General features: G+C 39.4%; 1 protein-coding gene across 3 annotated transcripts in view; it reads left to right on the top strand.

The window, feature by feature from the left end:
- LOC137380584 (exocyst complex component 6-like) overlaps positions 1-15,343 on the top strand; it is a 275,778-nt gene that overhangs the window by 148,375 nt on the left and 112,060 nt on the right. For all 3 annotated transcript variants that reach the window (XM_068052625.1, XM_068052624.1, XM_068052626.1), the window contains one exon: positions 13,233-13,374. In XM_068052625.1, coding sequence (XP_067908726.1) covers positions 13,233-13,374 — 142 coding nt within the window. The remainder of the gene's footprint in view (positions 1-13,232; positions 13,375-15,343) is intronic.

Raw genomic sequence — 15,343 nt, 5'->3', positions numbered from 1 at the left:
TGCTGGTTTCGCATTGTATCGTATACTTCTGTTCATCGATGTTACGTCAAAATGTTTTGAGTACTGTCTCAGTTTTAAAATTTCTTCAGTTTAATAAGAAGTGACATGCTTGATGCGGTCTACTTTTTTGGTTTAGAATGTCAAAAGTTAAAGTGAATGCATTAGAAGAACTTTTGTGACTCCTTCACAATAAGGTAGTAAAGTGAGGCTTATGATTTTTTGTGCACCAAATAAATTGTTACAAGGGTATTAAGTTGAAACGTGGCAGTTTTGATTAAGTCCAAAAGCAAGAGGCAGAAAAATGTTTTTTAAAAACTAATGTTCCGCTGGAACTGTACCCCAGTAGGGGGGTGATGTCTTCAGGATCTGAGGGGAGAAAATAAATTTTAAAAAATAGTAGCTGTATATAGTCATTGCATTTCATAATCGTACGCATTCATTGCATTTTTTGGATGATCGCTGTCATTGCATTTTATAACCATATGCATTCCAATAGTAGAATAGTAGAGAAACTACTGCTATATAATCTAGGTATTTGGTGTAGCACAACCAATTCCATTCCATCTGGATTTCCAAAATTGCAGTAAATGCAAAGATTTCTTTTTTACTTTTTAACAATGTAGTTGAACAAAAGGTATTGATAGTATATTACTTGAAAACATATCACCAAAACTAAGTTATTGATCATTGCATTATCACGTGAAAGTCTTGAGCTTCAAGGTTCAATTTAATTAGAATATATAAATAAACATTATTGATTTATTTGTGCCATAATCTGATGGCTCTTTAAAATTGTCAAACATGGACTTATTTGCTGTTTCTTGACTAACCAGCATTGGCTACTTTATACATTTATCTGCTTTCATTCAGTTTCACTGTTCCTTAATAACTCTCAAACTCCTTTGGCTGACATACTGTGCCTGCCTGTCCTTACTGCAGCCTTTGAGACCAGTGATACTTAATATTTGATCTCTGTACCACTGTTTTTGTACTGCCACCTCCGAACCCCTCCCAGGCTCTTCACCTAACTTGAGCAACTGAGTTCAAATGAAACTGCCTACAATTGTCACTTTTCAAAACCCTCTCACACAATTAATGGGAACCCTTCAGTTGTTTTGCCAGTAGCACAAGGTCACTCAGTTGTTCTTGATGATAAGTATGAAGAACAGTTGCTAAAATCATTCAAATAGAAAAGTCAGCAATTCAAGCTGCACAAACAATTGTAGAAGTTGTTGCAGCTTAGCAGGGGTTAAAGATTTACTTCTGCAATTAGGACAACTTTTGGATCCCTTGGAGCTTATGCATGTCATCCAAAAAGAAATCACTTTATCCAAAACCTACAAAGGCTAGTTCACAAAATTTATTTTTTGCAGTGAGATGTTGTCGGATGGCAGAGTGAGGACAGTGGAGTCATGGTGGAGAAGTAAAACAGTGTGCTGTCAGCATATATATGGAAGCATACTGAGGGGCAGCATCTGGATGAGTAAAAGACCATGTCCAAGGAGGGAACCTCGGGTTGTCCATTGCAGAGTGAGAGCAGAAGCCATTGCAGGAGATTTTCTGACCATGTTGGAATTGACAGGTCAGGAAGCAATACAGTTGAATCACAGGAGTGAGGTGATGAAGGAGAATGGAGTGTTTGATTGCCTCAAGTGCTGCAGAGCAGTCGATAAAGATGAGGAGAGATTGGGTGTCATGACCATCACAAAGGGTATTGGTGACTTTTCTGAAATAGGAACAGAAAATGAGAAACTGTTTCCAGTAGTTCGAGGGATGATAACCAGAGGGCACAGATTTAAGATAATTGGCAAAAGAACACGAAGCAACATGAAGCATCTTTTGTTGTGATCCAGAGTACAATGCCTGAAAGAATGGTGGAAGCAGATTCAGAAGTAAATTTCAAAAGAGAATTGGATAAATATTTGAAGGGAAAAAGTTACAGGCCCCTGGTGATAAGGCAGGGGAGTGTTTGGATAACACTATCCAGCTAATTGGATAGCTCTTTTAAAGAGCCAGCAATGGCACAATGGGCTGACTGGCCTCCTGTTCTATATAGTTGTATGATTCTAAATTGTTGGCAATGCGCAGCGGATTAATCAGCATTTTTTTTTTCAAATGCTTATCCATCTGCTACACATCTCAGAACAAATGTTACGATTGAGGCGGGAGGACTGTTTATTCTAGTCTCACTTCTCCACTGGTCACAACATATTTTAAATTTGTGTGTATATATATATTCTCTCTTTCCCAGAATAGAACACACTAACCAGGTTTCTTTACTGAACAATAAAATTATCAGTTTATTACGAAACAAGACTTAACTAGTAATGAAATAAAATATAAACATTTTATTTTTAAAGTTCCTTTTTTTAAATCTTAGTCCCCGAAAAAAAAGGGATTTTTCTAAATTCAGAGCTATGTTACAGGCAAAAAAAAAAAATTACTTGGGAAGATTACTTGGCATGGACGCGGTGGGCCGAAGGGCCTGTTTCTATGCTGTACGACTATGACTCTAAGATTACTTGCTCGTTTTTGAAGAAAACAGCAGATGAGATATGTTCCAAAACTGGCATCCAGTCTAACTTCTGAGTACACATAGACAGGTCACCTGAGATCTTTTAGAACAGTTCTTTTCAGGTGTTGTTGAAAAGTAATTTAGCAGGCTTTCTGTAAATTCAGGAAATTAGATGAATTGACACAGTGGACTTCTCAGGGTCTTTAGAGGGTTTCTGGAAAACAAGCTGGGTTGTGGTCTTCTGTCCTTCCTTGACACTTATTCAGCAGGCTTGACTTTATCTCACTCCAGAAGGTAAAACACACACTGACACGCAACCCAAAAACTTGTGGGGTTTCTGCCCATCCCAGGTGTTCTCTGCTGCTACAGGACTTGTCCAATCCATGGACACTTGTCACTTCTCAGCTCCTGTTACCAGGGTTTCTGTTCCATCTTTAACTTGAGTCCTGTGACAACCAGTAACATTGTTGCCAAATCAGCTCCTTCATTGTCCTCTTGATGGGGGTTCATTTTTTTAAAAATCTGGTCCAACATTTATTCAGTTTAACTATAAATTCCTTAATATTTTTTAACAAAAACAGAATCACTTTCATAACACAAATAAAAGTATATCAACACAAACTGCTAAAAATAAGTGTTTATTTTGCTGTTTCCATGCCATCATAAAGAAACCTCTGTGACCAGGAGTCATTTACGGCACAGAAGTATGCCATTCGGCCCATCGAGACCATGCTGGCTCTCCACAGAGCTATGCAGCCAGTCCCATTCCCCGGCTCAATTCCCGTAGCCCTGCAAGTCTATTTCTCTCAGGTGGCTATCCAGCTTCCTTTTTTGAAGTCATTGATCATCTCTGCTTCCAGCACCCTTGTGGGCCGTGAGTACCAGGTCATTACCACCTGCTGCGTTCAACAAAAAAAAGTGCTTCTTCAAATTCCCCCTGCATCTTTTACCCAAAACATTCAATCTGTGCCTACTAGTCCGAGTACTATTTGTTAATGGGAACAGTTTTTCCTTGTCTAATTTATCTAAGCCTGTCATAATCTTATACACTTCTATTAAATCTCCCCACAATAGTTTTATTATGTCTGTACTAATCACATTATTTGTCAGTGGTGCTCATTTTTAGATTCCACTGTTTCTAAACTTCATTTATTAATCAGTAATGCAGATCTGTTAGCTAGCTTGTCGGAAGACAATCATTTAACAAATGTGCACATAAAGAAAATTAGGGCTTAGACTGAGTGCATTTTATATGAAATATATTGACAATTCATGTATCATGGTAGTTAGACTCATGAATAACTTAATAGCTAAAAACTCATGACAGTTGATCATAACTTAAAATTTGGCTTTGGGGTAGATAACAGTGGCTACAGTAGTTCTATTTGGTCATTAGTATATGCAACGATAGATAATGAAATTTTGTTTGATCAGGATCAGCTATTCCAATTAAAAAGGTGAATAAGTTCAGAATTAATATATAAAATGTTATGGAATCGAATATGTGAAATGACAAATGTAGGTCCCTTACGGTCAGAAACATGGTAAATTATAATGGGGAACAAAGAAATGGCAGAACAATTAAACACGTACTTTGGTTCTGTTTTCACAAAGGAGGACACACATAACCTCCCAGAAATGTTAGGGAATCAAGGATCTAATGAGAGGGAGGAAATTAAGGAAATCCGTATTAAAGAAAATAGTGCTAGGGAAATTAATGGGATTAAAGGCTGACAAATCCCCAGGGCCTGATAATCTACATCCCATGAAGTGGCCCTGGAAATAGTGGATGCATTTGTGGTCATCTTCCAAAATTCTATAGACTCTGGAGCAGTTCCTACAGATTGGAGGGTGGCAAATGTAACCTCACTATTTATATTTTTAAAAAAAAGAGGGAGAGAAAAACTGAATTACAGACCAGTTAGCCTTACGTCGGTAGTGGGGAAAATGCTAGAGTCTATTATAAAGAATGTGATAGAACACCTGGAAAGCATAAATGGGATTGGATAAATTTAGCATGGGTTTACGAAAGGGAAATCATGTTTAACAAATTTTCGGGGATTTTTTATGTGGATATAACTAGTAGAATAGATAAGGGAGAACCAGTGGATGTGATATATTTGGATTTTCAGAAGGCTTTTGATGAGGTCCCACACAAGAGGTTAGTGTGCAAAATTAAAGCACATGGGATTGGGGATAATATACTGGCATGGATTGAGAACTGGTTGACTGACAGGAAACCAAGAGTAGGAATAAACGGGTCTTTTTCCGGGTGGCAGGCAGTGACTAGTAGGGAACTGCAGGGATCAGTGCTTGGACCCCAGCTATTCACAATATATATTAATGACTTGGGTGCGTGAACTAAATGTAACATTTCCAAGTTTGCAGACGATATAAAGCTGGGTGGGAATGTGAGCTGTGAGGAGGATGCAAAGAGGCTACAATATGATTTGGACAAGTTGGGTGAGTGGACTAATGCATGGCAGATGCAGTATAACGTGGATAAATGTGAGGTTATCCACTTTAGTTGTAAAAACAGAAAGACAGATTATTATCTGAATGGGATAGATTGGAAAAGGGGGAGGTGCAACGAGACCTGGGTGTCCTTGTACACCAGTCACTGAAAGCGAGCATTCAAGTGCAGCAAGCAGTTAGGATGGCGAATGGTATTTTGGCCTTCATTGCAAGAGGATTTGAGTACAGGAATAAGGATGTCTTACTACAGTTATACAGGGCCTTGGTGAGACCACATCTGGAGTATTATGTGCCGTTTTGGTCTCCTCCTCTGAGGAAGGATGTTCTTGCCATGGAGAGAGTGCAAAGAAGATTTATTAGGCCGGTTCCTGGGATGGCAGGATTGACATATGAGGAGAGATTGGGTCGACTATTACGATATTCATTAGAGTTTAGAAAAATGAGATGGGATCTAATAGAAACCTGTAAAATTCTAAACAGGACTAGACAGGCTAGATGCAGGGAGGATGTTCCTGATGGCTGGTGAGTCCAGAACCAGGGGGTCACAGTCTCAGGATACGGGGTATGTCATTTAGAAACAAGATGAGGAGAAATTTCTTCACTCAGAGGATGGTGAACCTGTGGAATTCTCTACCGCAGAAGGCAATGGAGGCCAAGTTATTAAATATATTCAAGAAGGAGATAGATATATTAATGCCAAAGGGATCAAGGGGTATGGGGAGAAAGCGGGAACAAGGTACTGAATTAGATGATCAGCCATGATCTTTTTTGAATGGTGGAGCAGACCTGAAGGGCCAAATGGCCTACTCCTGCACCTATTTTCTATGTTTCTATGCTCATCTTCCAAGGGCATATTTGCTTTGCTTGCAGTAGAATAAACTATATGTAGAACTTGCTGAATGTACATAAATCTTTTTGGTGTTACTTCCCTTCAGTTATACAGCCAGGTTAGTTTTACAATTAAAAACCATTTCCTTTAGGGAAAGCATTTAGTGTTAGCTAGTTTTATATTTGAAGCGTGCTGCTGACGATCGCCTGACTTTGGCACCAGCATCATAGTATAAGTGTTGCACTCCTGTAAAGTGCAGCTATTGAAAATACAAGAACTCAACCTGAAGTTATAAAAATGAACTTTTCTTTTTCAAAAAAGTGAGCCATGTGCTTCAAAATGGCCACCAAATGTCACAAGACCTGGCATTGTATATTCAAATGTCTGCTGTCTGGGAAGGACAAAGGATACATTCCAAAGCAAAGAGGTATCAATTACACCCATCCTGAACCCATCAACAGACATTTTTAATTGAATGGGTTCTCCTGAAAAAAGGAGGTACGAATTAGCCACATCCTGTGCCATTGTCAGTCACCACAAGGAGGAAGATCTGTGTCTCCTAACCGAAGCAAGATGTGAGAGACTTTTTTTTAGCTTAAAAGGTAGCTCTCGGTGGGGGGGGGGGGGGCGGGGTGGGAGGTGGAGAGAGAGAGAGAGGCACTCAGGGAAAAGAATCACCAAAGCTTGTCCAGCTGGGAGAAAATCCAGCAAGCTGAAAGGAAGGCGCACTGTTGTGAATTCTACGTTTCAACTTGTGCAGCAGAGAATTGGAAGTGATCCCTGTATTCAAACTGAACTTTCAACCGACAGAGATATCTACGAACACCCCAGGCCTGTAACTGAGGAGAAATTGACCTCTGAGAAAATTCAACAGGTTCCTCTGAAACCCTACCTCACTTCAAATTGCTTACCCCTTTTCCTTTCTGTCACTTGGTTTGTTTGTGTGTGTATGCGTGTGCAGCTGCGAGAATTTTGGGATAAGGCATATTCTCAATAAATAATTAACCTTCTGTTTTAAACCTATAAGAAAACTTGTCGCTGTCTCTTTATTTGAGAAATTAAAGGGATTAAACCCTAATAACAAACACTTGCTGCGGTCAGGTGAGAGTCCAACAGTGGGAACCACCCACACCCCTCACCACGTGGCCATAACAGTAAGTGAGGTGGTGCAGTTATATTTTGGTGCTGTGGAATCTGCCTCCTGGTGTTAATTAGAAACTCCACTGACAACACGAGCGTATTAAAGCCTGGCTTGGGTATAAAATTAAAACCCGACCTGGGCCCAACCCGACAACAGCCAACCCGAACCTGACCCAAGCCAGAGTCCTTTAATTTTTTTGAATGCCTGACCCGACCCGAACCCGACACGTGTTCGGTTTGGTCGGGTAGCCAGGCTTTAGACCAGTGATCGAGTACAGATGCCAGTTGTTGTACCCGTGTTCAATTAGCATAAAGTTTTTTTAAAAAAAGAACAAACACTGATTTCAAACAGGCGAAGGCGCCTCGACCATGAGCACTCGCGGGGGAAATGTATCCACTTCAGGAAATCATGCAATGTAACAAACAAGCTTCTGAACTGTATCAAGTTTCAACGTCATTAACAAAAAAAATCTCCGCGGAGAACTCCGGATTGGGAAGTTCAATCTCCCTATTTCCAGATAATTTTAAATCCTTGGGCCAAGTACAGATTAAAGCAAGAGTTCAGTTGATGTTTCTATACTTACTGCAGTTTCTGGTATCTTCCCTGGGCTTGTCAGTTTCTCCCGGACTTGATAGATTTCAGAGTGTAAGAGGTTGGGTTAATTTCACTTGGGTGCTTCATGTCAGAACATGTAGCTGTTTCTTTCCCCTTCTTTCTCCTCTTTCCTCCCCCCACTCTTCTCACTTCTGATTCTGTTTGTCCTGATCTCTGTCCACGTCCAGCCTGACCCGACCCAAGCCCGAACTTTGGACTCGTAAGAGATACCCAACCCGAACCCAACACTTCATCGGGTCTTGTCGGGTTCAGGTCAGGTAGCCGTGCTCTAGAGCATATTACCAGATCTCCTTGCTCCAAAGGGGAATGAATGGTCATGGAAAAATGTACCTGAGTTACATTTTGAACAGTCTGGTAACGATATAACCCAGGGTTGTCCAGTCTTTTCACGTGGTGGGGGGGGGCCACATTATAATTTCTATCTTGCATAGGGGGCGGGTGAGAGAATTTCGGAAAGATAAAGGCATTAAAAATGCATTTTACTATTAATCAAAACAACAAATGTGCATTTTTGCGAAGAAGCTTTAAATGCAAAGATTAATTTATTGCCTTACTTTCTCATCATGATGTTGGACACTGATTTACTGAGATACCTGGCATTTATTTGCTTTCACCAGCAGTCAATGTTTGCCTGCACACTTGTAGCAATGTGGTCTATTCTAGATAGATGTCCATCTGTCAGGAATGAAATTGACCTACCTCGTACGCTCACTCGTGCGCTATCTCTCTGTGTCTCTCTCTGTCTACCTCCCTCCGCTGTCTCCCTCCCCCCATGCCCTCCCCCGCTCGCTCGCTGCCTGCCCCGCCCTCTATATTGGTTATATCAGTTTTGACCAACATAGAGCCTGCGGATGTATTTCAGAGATGAGAAATTTTTCCATTGTCCTCTCCTTTCAGACTGTCTTTTTAAAACATCGTGCTGTCAGTTTCACAGCTGACAGCTGCTGACATTGGGAACAGCGGCTTCCCAACTTCTGTCAGATTCGGGGTTTTCGGGCGGCCTTTTATAAAAAAAAAATGTCAGAACCCACCAGAAAGCTCAGTGTCCACCTGAAGTTGGGAAACTGCTGTTGCCGCTGTCAGCTGTGAAATTGTGATGGCGAGATGTTTTTTAAAAAAAAAAATACTGAGCAATACTAAAGCTGCTGTGCTGAGTGCTGGTGCAACTGTCGGAGGCAGGGAGAGAGAGACTGGGCAGAGAGGGGAGAAAATGGGGATGGACAGTAAATGCTGACCCTTCCCAATTACGCCCACATCCCATGAATGAATTTTTTTAAAAAGACATCATTATTTTCAAGTTTTTAACTCCCCTTTTTGATAGGGCCACCAATGCGGCAATGTAAGAGCAACCAACTATTCTTCACTGGCTCCCAGCACAACATGTCTTGCACATCATGGATAATTAAATGAGCTGATGCCGCAATATTTTTTGCAGTCAGTTCACTGGGGCACAGGTGCATGCGGCCCTCCAGGACCTTATTTGATTTTTACCATGAGTAATCTATCCTGTCATTACGGATGTTTATATGGGGTGCTTATTAATTTATATAGGAAGGAAGGCTGCATTATCAGAGGTGCTGTGTTTTGCAAGTGTCAGTAAATGAGGACACAAACCTAAAGAAGGGACAGATTTTTATGTTTGCCTGCTGGTGGACATGGATAACATTATTTGTCTGTTTATTGTGTGCAATGTTCCAAGAGTTACACTAGAGTGATGTATTTAAGAAAGGAAAAACTGGCATTTACATAGTGCCTTATTATATCCTCAGGACCTCCTAAAGCATTTCACTATCGAATTACGTTTGAAATCTGGACACTATTGTTATGTAGTGTTCCAATCTTTTTTTCTAGTTCCACTTCTCCACAGGTCACATTTTTACAAATGTTTACCCAGTTACCGATGCAGTCAATCATATACTCTACTCTTTATCCCAGAATAAAATACACTGACTAGGTTTATTTAATAAACAATAGTTAACAGTATATAATAAAACAAGACTTAACCAGTAACGAAGCAAAGCATTAACAGAGTGAAATATGAAAGTTCTCCTTTTTAAATTTTCCACATACAAACTCTCTCACTGGGGAAAAAAATACAGAAATTCTCTCTGCAGAGATCTTTTTTTAAAAAGACAAAGAATACTTTGGCCAAATATTTGCTAATTCTTGAAGCAAAAAGAGAAGATATGGAAAGATGTCAGCTGTCCCTTTTTGGTCTGGCATCCCAAATACACGTAGATGGCTGTCACTGGGGTCTTTCTAGAGCAGTTCTTTTCAGGTGACGTTGGGGATCAGTTTGGCAGGCTTTTCAGGAGAAATGCAGCATTGATTTCTCTTTCTTGCACTTGATTTTCAGGAAGTTCTCGGAGATGGAAGAGGGTGAGCTGATGGTGGCTGCTCTCTTGGCTGGTTTTCTCCAACTGTCCTCAAAACAGTTCGTACCCCAATACACTGTCCAAAGCGAAACCAAGAACAATATCTCGAGTCAAGCCTCCTGACCCCTGTAAATCTTGACCTGTCACTTCTCTGTAAACATCTTCCCAGCCCATCAAGGTTTCTATTGCTTATTGCTTAAAGCACATGTCTAAAAACAGCCTTGCTGGAAGTCAACATCTCCGTGTCCTTTCAATGAACTGTCAACAACAAAGCAAAGTCCAGCTTCTATTAAATCTTCAACCTTCCAATGAATCCATCTTCATGATCTAAATATAAGTCCTCAAAAACATATACTTAACAAAAAATATAGAAGCACTTTCGTAACAGTAGGCAAACATGGCTGACAATTTGTGCACAGCAGGGTTTCACAACCAGCAAATGAGATGAATGAACAGACAATCCCCTTTTTGGTGAAAAGAGCAGCTAGGACACAAGAAAAAAAACTCTGCTGTTCGAATAGTAGGTTGGGATCTTTCCCTCAGTACTGAAGAGTCATTATGGGCTAAGTTCACACTGTGGCTTTACCTCACAAACGTTTGACTTTCTGGCAAATGCTACTACTAACTATTCCAAGTGGACACAACTACATTTCCATGAATGAACTGGTCAAAGAAATAGGAACTAAATCTTGAGGGATAGCCAATCACCACCAGAGGAAATACTTTGCACAGTACTCTTGTTTAATTTTATAAGAAAAGTAGCATTGTAGTGGTTTTTGTTAGTAAGGATTAATGATGACATCAAGCTTTGCTTTCACTTGATTTAGATTCTGCTGCAATTTCTGTTTTGCTCAGTGTTCTGGACAAGATCTTCTAATTGCCATTTCAATGGCAGTGTCAACCCATTCATTTTAAACAGGTTAACACTTGTGTTAAAATAACACTGATCAGAAAATGTATGTTTGTTCCTTGCATGTTTGTTTTAAAACTCGGTAAACTTGAGCAACATATTTTGTAGAATGGAGTTAGAAAGTTAACTCTTGAGGAACATGAAAAGTTGAAAATGTGGAAAAATAGAATATTGCAAGTTAAAAATGACATTTGTCAAAGATTCTGGACTCCTTCTTATGCCCAGAACATCACACAGTTTAGTTTAGGGCCAGTCAAAAACTACAGGTACAGTTAGGAATTGACTGCATTAACTCCAAATACTTTTACTAAAGTTTTTTTTTTAAAAACTCAAATCCAATTGTCCTCAAAAATTAGGCTTAAAGTTTCCTCAAATTGGAGGTACCCTTTTAAATTCCTGTTCTTTGTATATTGTCTTAAAAGTAGGTTCAGAGCATTGGGAATTGGTTAGCCTGTTTCATATCCTCAGTGGACAAATATCCTGTGGTTTAGAATGTAAAGATGTGGAAGAAAATATCTTACAAATTGTGGGTAGGGCCTTCCCGACTGCAAAATGGAAATATGTATCTTGTCAGTTAGACTCATTGCTAATTTTCTGTTTGCTTCTAAATAATAATTGTGGTGCTTGGAAAAATAATTCCAACAAGAAATTATATGTAGTAAAACACTTGCTTGTAGTGATATGAAATTTACCATTAATTGTAATCACTGTGTGCTGTATGCATTCAACCCATTCGATTTGGTGGGAAATCTTAACACGCATGGTTTGGCAGCTGTAAGAAAAGGCAAATCCTTCCTGCCTTGTCTACTTACAAAGTTAGTTGTGAATTTACTATGATGGTTAATGCACAATTTCGTATCGTGCTTTGAAAAATTAGTATCAATGGTTGAGTATTTTAAACTGTAAAATGTTGCATGTTCCAGGGTGGCAACATCCAGGGAATTTATTGAAAATACATTGATCATAACTATGCATAAGTACTTTTCATGAAACAAAGGCATATTGTATGCCCTGAGGGGGCTGGAAGATGTAGATGTAAATACAAGACTGATCTGAAATTTAAATGCTTTCATACCATTTTTAAACTGAAATTCCAACATCAGGAAAAGTAGCAAATTATGTATGTAAATCCACCAGCATCAACTCACTGTCAATCTAATGATGGTGATGTGAACTGCTTCTCAGTATTTTCTAATTGTAGCATTGTTTACACATGGCATTGTATAAGCAATTCTGCATTGCTGGATTAACAGAATGGACTATCAACCCAGTATGAAAATCCATATTTCATTGGGGCTAGTTAAATTTTGCTGCAGCTGGAGCTACAGGAACGTTACAGCTCTGCTTTATCTGAACTACATCCAGCCTTATCTCTCCATCTCCCATGATCCGATGACACTGTAGTGGTATGACAATGTATTGCATGATTATAATCCCCAATAATTCATCTTTTCATATACATTAAAGGTATTAAAAACTAAGTATAGGCTTATTTTGGTACTGAACCAAAATAGAAAGTTCCCTCATCAAAGAATACAGATATTTGTTCCAGTTGCTAAATTCTTGCAAACAGCACAAATGCACATTCCAGTAACAGTTGTGAAACTAAAAACTTTGTGCAAGAGGAGAAGACACAAAAAAACCAAGGCTGTTTGGTACCATTATGGGACAGAATTAATTATATTCTATCAGCTAGAGGTAGTGGAAGTCATATTGTACTTGTACAATATCTGAGTATGTTTAGTATTAATTGCTGGGGTGTTTTCTAAAACTGGCAGTCCCCATTCAAATTAATATATAAAACTGGCGGGCAGATCAAACTGCTGTTCTTGTTGTCTTAACAAAAGCAATTAAGTGATTTCTCAGTTTTTGAGAGAAGCGTAGTACAGTTGCTGGAAGAAGTTCCTGTAGTTCATACATTACCGTTTCAGTCTCCCATGCATTTGCTTGTACGTATAGAAATAATGTGCATTTATCTAATCATCATTGCCATTAACAGTCAGATCATAAACCACCCTGTTTTTCCCAATTTGTATTCAGTCAATAGAGGGAGAAAAATCACACCGTTTCTAAGTGTTTTTGTTAATTTTTTTTTTAAATCCTAAATTGAATAGAGTTTACCCCTTTGAGGACTAGAACAACATTTTACCCGAATAATGACGTGTATTATAGTTCACCTTTACATTTGTTTGGAATACAGTTCAGTTCTGTATCAAAAGCATCGTAATCAGTCTTGAGTGACAAAAAGCCAATTGGGATACTTTGTAAATTAAAGGTGTTTTGTCCTGAAAGGATTAAATATTTTTTATATGTATTAATGTAACTGCACTTTGCTCTTAAGCTGATTTTGCTTGATCCCTTACTTTTTCCAGGGAAAGGTAGCCCAAACAGCATGCATGTCAGCCTGTAAACACCTATCCACATCTCTGATGCAAATGCTTCTGGATGCTGAGGTGAAGCAGATAAGCATGGGAGCCATTCAGCAGTTCAATCTGGATGTCATTCAGTGTGAATGTAAGTAGAACTTATTTAGCCTAATGGAGTTGAACAAGTGATTTTAACCTCATTAATTTGATCAAACAGAGTTCATGCTAATGCCATATGTGAGTAAATCTGTTACCAGAGTTGAAAAGCTTGCAGGCTTACGTGATCTCAGTAGCAGGCGTGAGTACATATAATAATGCAGCTTTATTACTCTGGGACAGGGTAGTGACCTACCTAATGGGATTCTTTTTCATCTATTTACTATAAAAATAAATATGATTGCTCTAAATGCAGACAACATCTGGTGTTCTGAAGAGGATAATATCAGTAGAAAATTCTTTTTTTTTTCCAGAGGTTGATCTCCTGTGGCATTGCTCATGTATCTTCCTGTGATATTTTCTCTGCCTTTTAATTTTTGTGTCACTCTGTCCCTCTCTCTGTTTACCCCCATTGTTTGTCAATCTGTATGCCTGTCACACCGTTATATCATTGTTGTGTCCATCTTTCTGTTTGTGTATGACTTTTTCTCACACTATCTGTAAGAGTCTCCTTACTTTGTGGATATCTATCACTTTGGTAGTTTTTATGGCCACGGCAAACAGAAGAGGGTTGTGAATGCAGGATTATAATCCATCTCCTGAATGTATCACCAAAGCCTGCTCCCGAGTGTTGTAAGAAGGAACTGCCACTTGATGTCCAAGAAGAGTACAAGGGCAGATGTATTGGTGCTGTTACATGGTCCGCCACATTTAACAGCTCTCTGGTGGTGTCCCTTGGGACAATCTCATATAAATCCTGTCTGGTTTGTGTGGAGCAGCCCACAGATGACCGCGTCTAGTCTGAAGGGTAAAATCTTGCTGAGTCAGTATTGAGGAGCAATACAGGTCTTTCGAATGTGCACTTGACCCTTACATTTTTTAAAATATATTTATGTAATTGTGACTACCCTGAAAGTGTCTGTAGCAAATAGTGTAAGAGTTTCAGTGGGGGGAAAAGTGTGAGCTCTGGAAATAGCGTTTTGTAGAACTTGGCAGAATAGCCATCAGGCCTCGAGGTTTTCCCAAGTTGGAAGATCTTTACTGCTGGTTGAAGTTCACTGGCTAAAAGCAGGAATCTGTGTTTTCTTAAAGTTTGTGGAGGGGCAGGTTGGATAGGTATTGTGCAGTTTCTTGTGATGTGAATGGCATTCAAGGGATAGGGGTGAGGTGTAATAGTTTGCAATCTGTGTTTATTTAATAGGGTCTGAGGTGAGGTTACCTTTAGCGTGCTCTGTTGAGCATTTGCTGCTGAAGGGTGTATGTGAGGAGTTTCCCCAGCTTGTCAATCTATTTGTAGTATGTGGCTTTGATATACCGGAGGAGCTTTTCAGCACCCATTAATAGAGTCTATTTAGTTCCTTATGTCCTGCATCTGCACCTTTCATGCTCTCCATTCAATGCCTTTTGTGATCAGTTTCTAAATTCTTTACTTTTTGTTCCAGGTCTCTCTGGGTCTGCAGCTCTTCATGCTTTTTACTGGCGGTGAATGTGATGTTATGACCCCTGAGGACTGTTTTGGTACTTTCCCACTATAGTATGAAGGAGGTGGAGTTCAGTGTAGGGAGGTATGAGGTCATCCACTTCAGATCCAAGGAAGACAAATTGGAATATTGTCTTCATTCTATGAAGCTTCAAGCAGTGAAGGAGCAAAGGGATTTTAGGTGCCAATGTATACAAATCACAAAAAACTACTGCACAGGTACAAAATCTAATCAGAAAGGCTAATGGAATGTTGATCTTTATCTCAAGGGAGTCGCATCACAAAAGTGAGCAAGGACTGCTTCACTTTTACAGAGCCTTGGTTAGAACCCATCTAGAATATTGTGTTTTTAGTTTTGGGCACTGAACCTCAGGAAAGATATATTGGCCTTGGAGAATTATACCAGGGCTTAAAAGGTTTGAAATTATGAGGAGAGGTTGCATTAAAAACTCAGTTTTGACAGTTGAGGGGTGATTCAAAG

The sequence above is a fragment of the Heterodontus francisci genome, chromosome 20 (genome assembly GCF_036365525.1).
Source record: "Heterodontus francisci isolate sHetFra1 chromosome 20, sHetFra1.hap1, whole genome shotgun sequence".
Classification (NCBI taxonomy): Eukaryota; Metazoa; Chordata; class Chondrichthyes; order Heterodontiformes; family Heterodontidae; genus Heterodontus; species Heterodontus francisci.
Note: the sequence above shows the minus strand (reverse complement) of the source record. Positions and strands in the feature narration are given on the sequence as shown.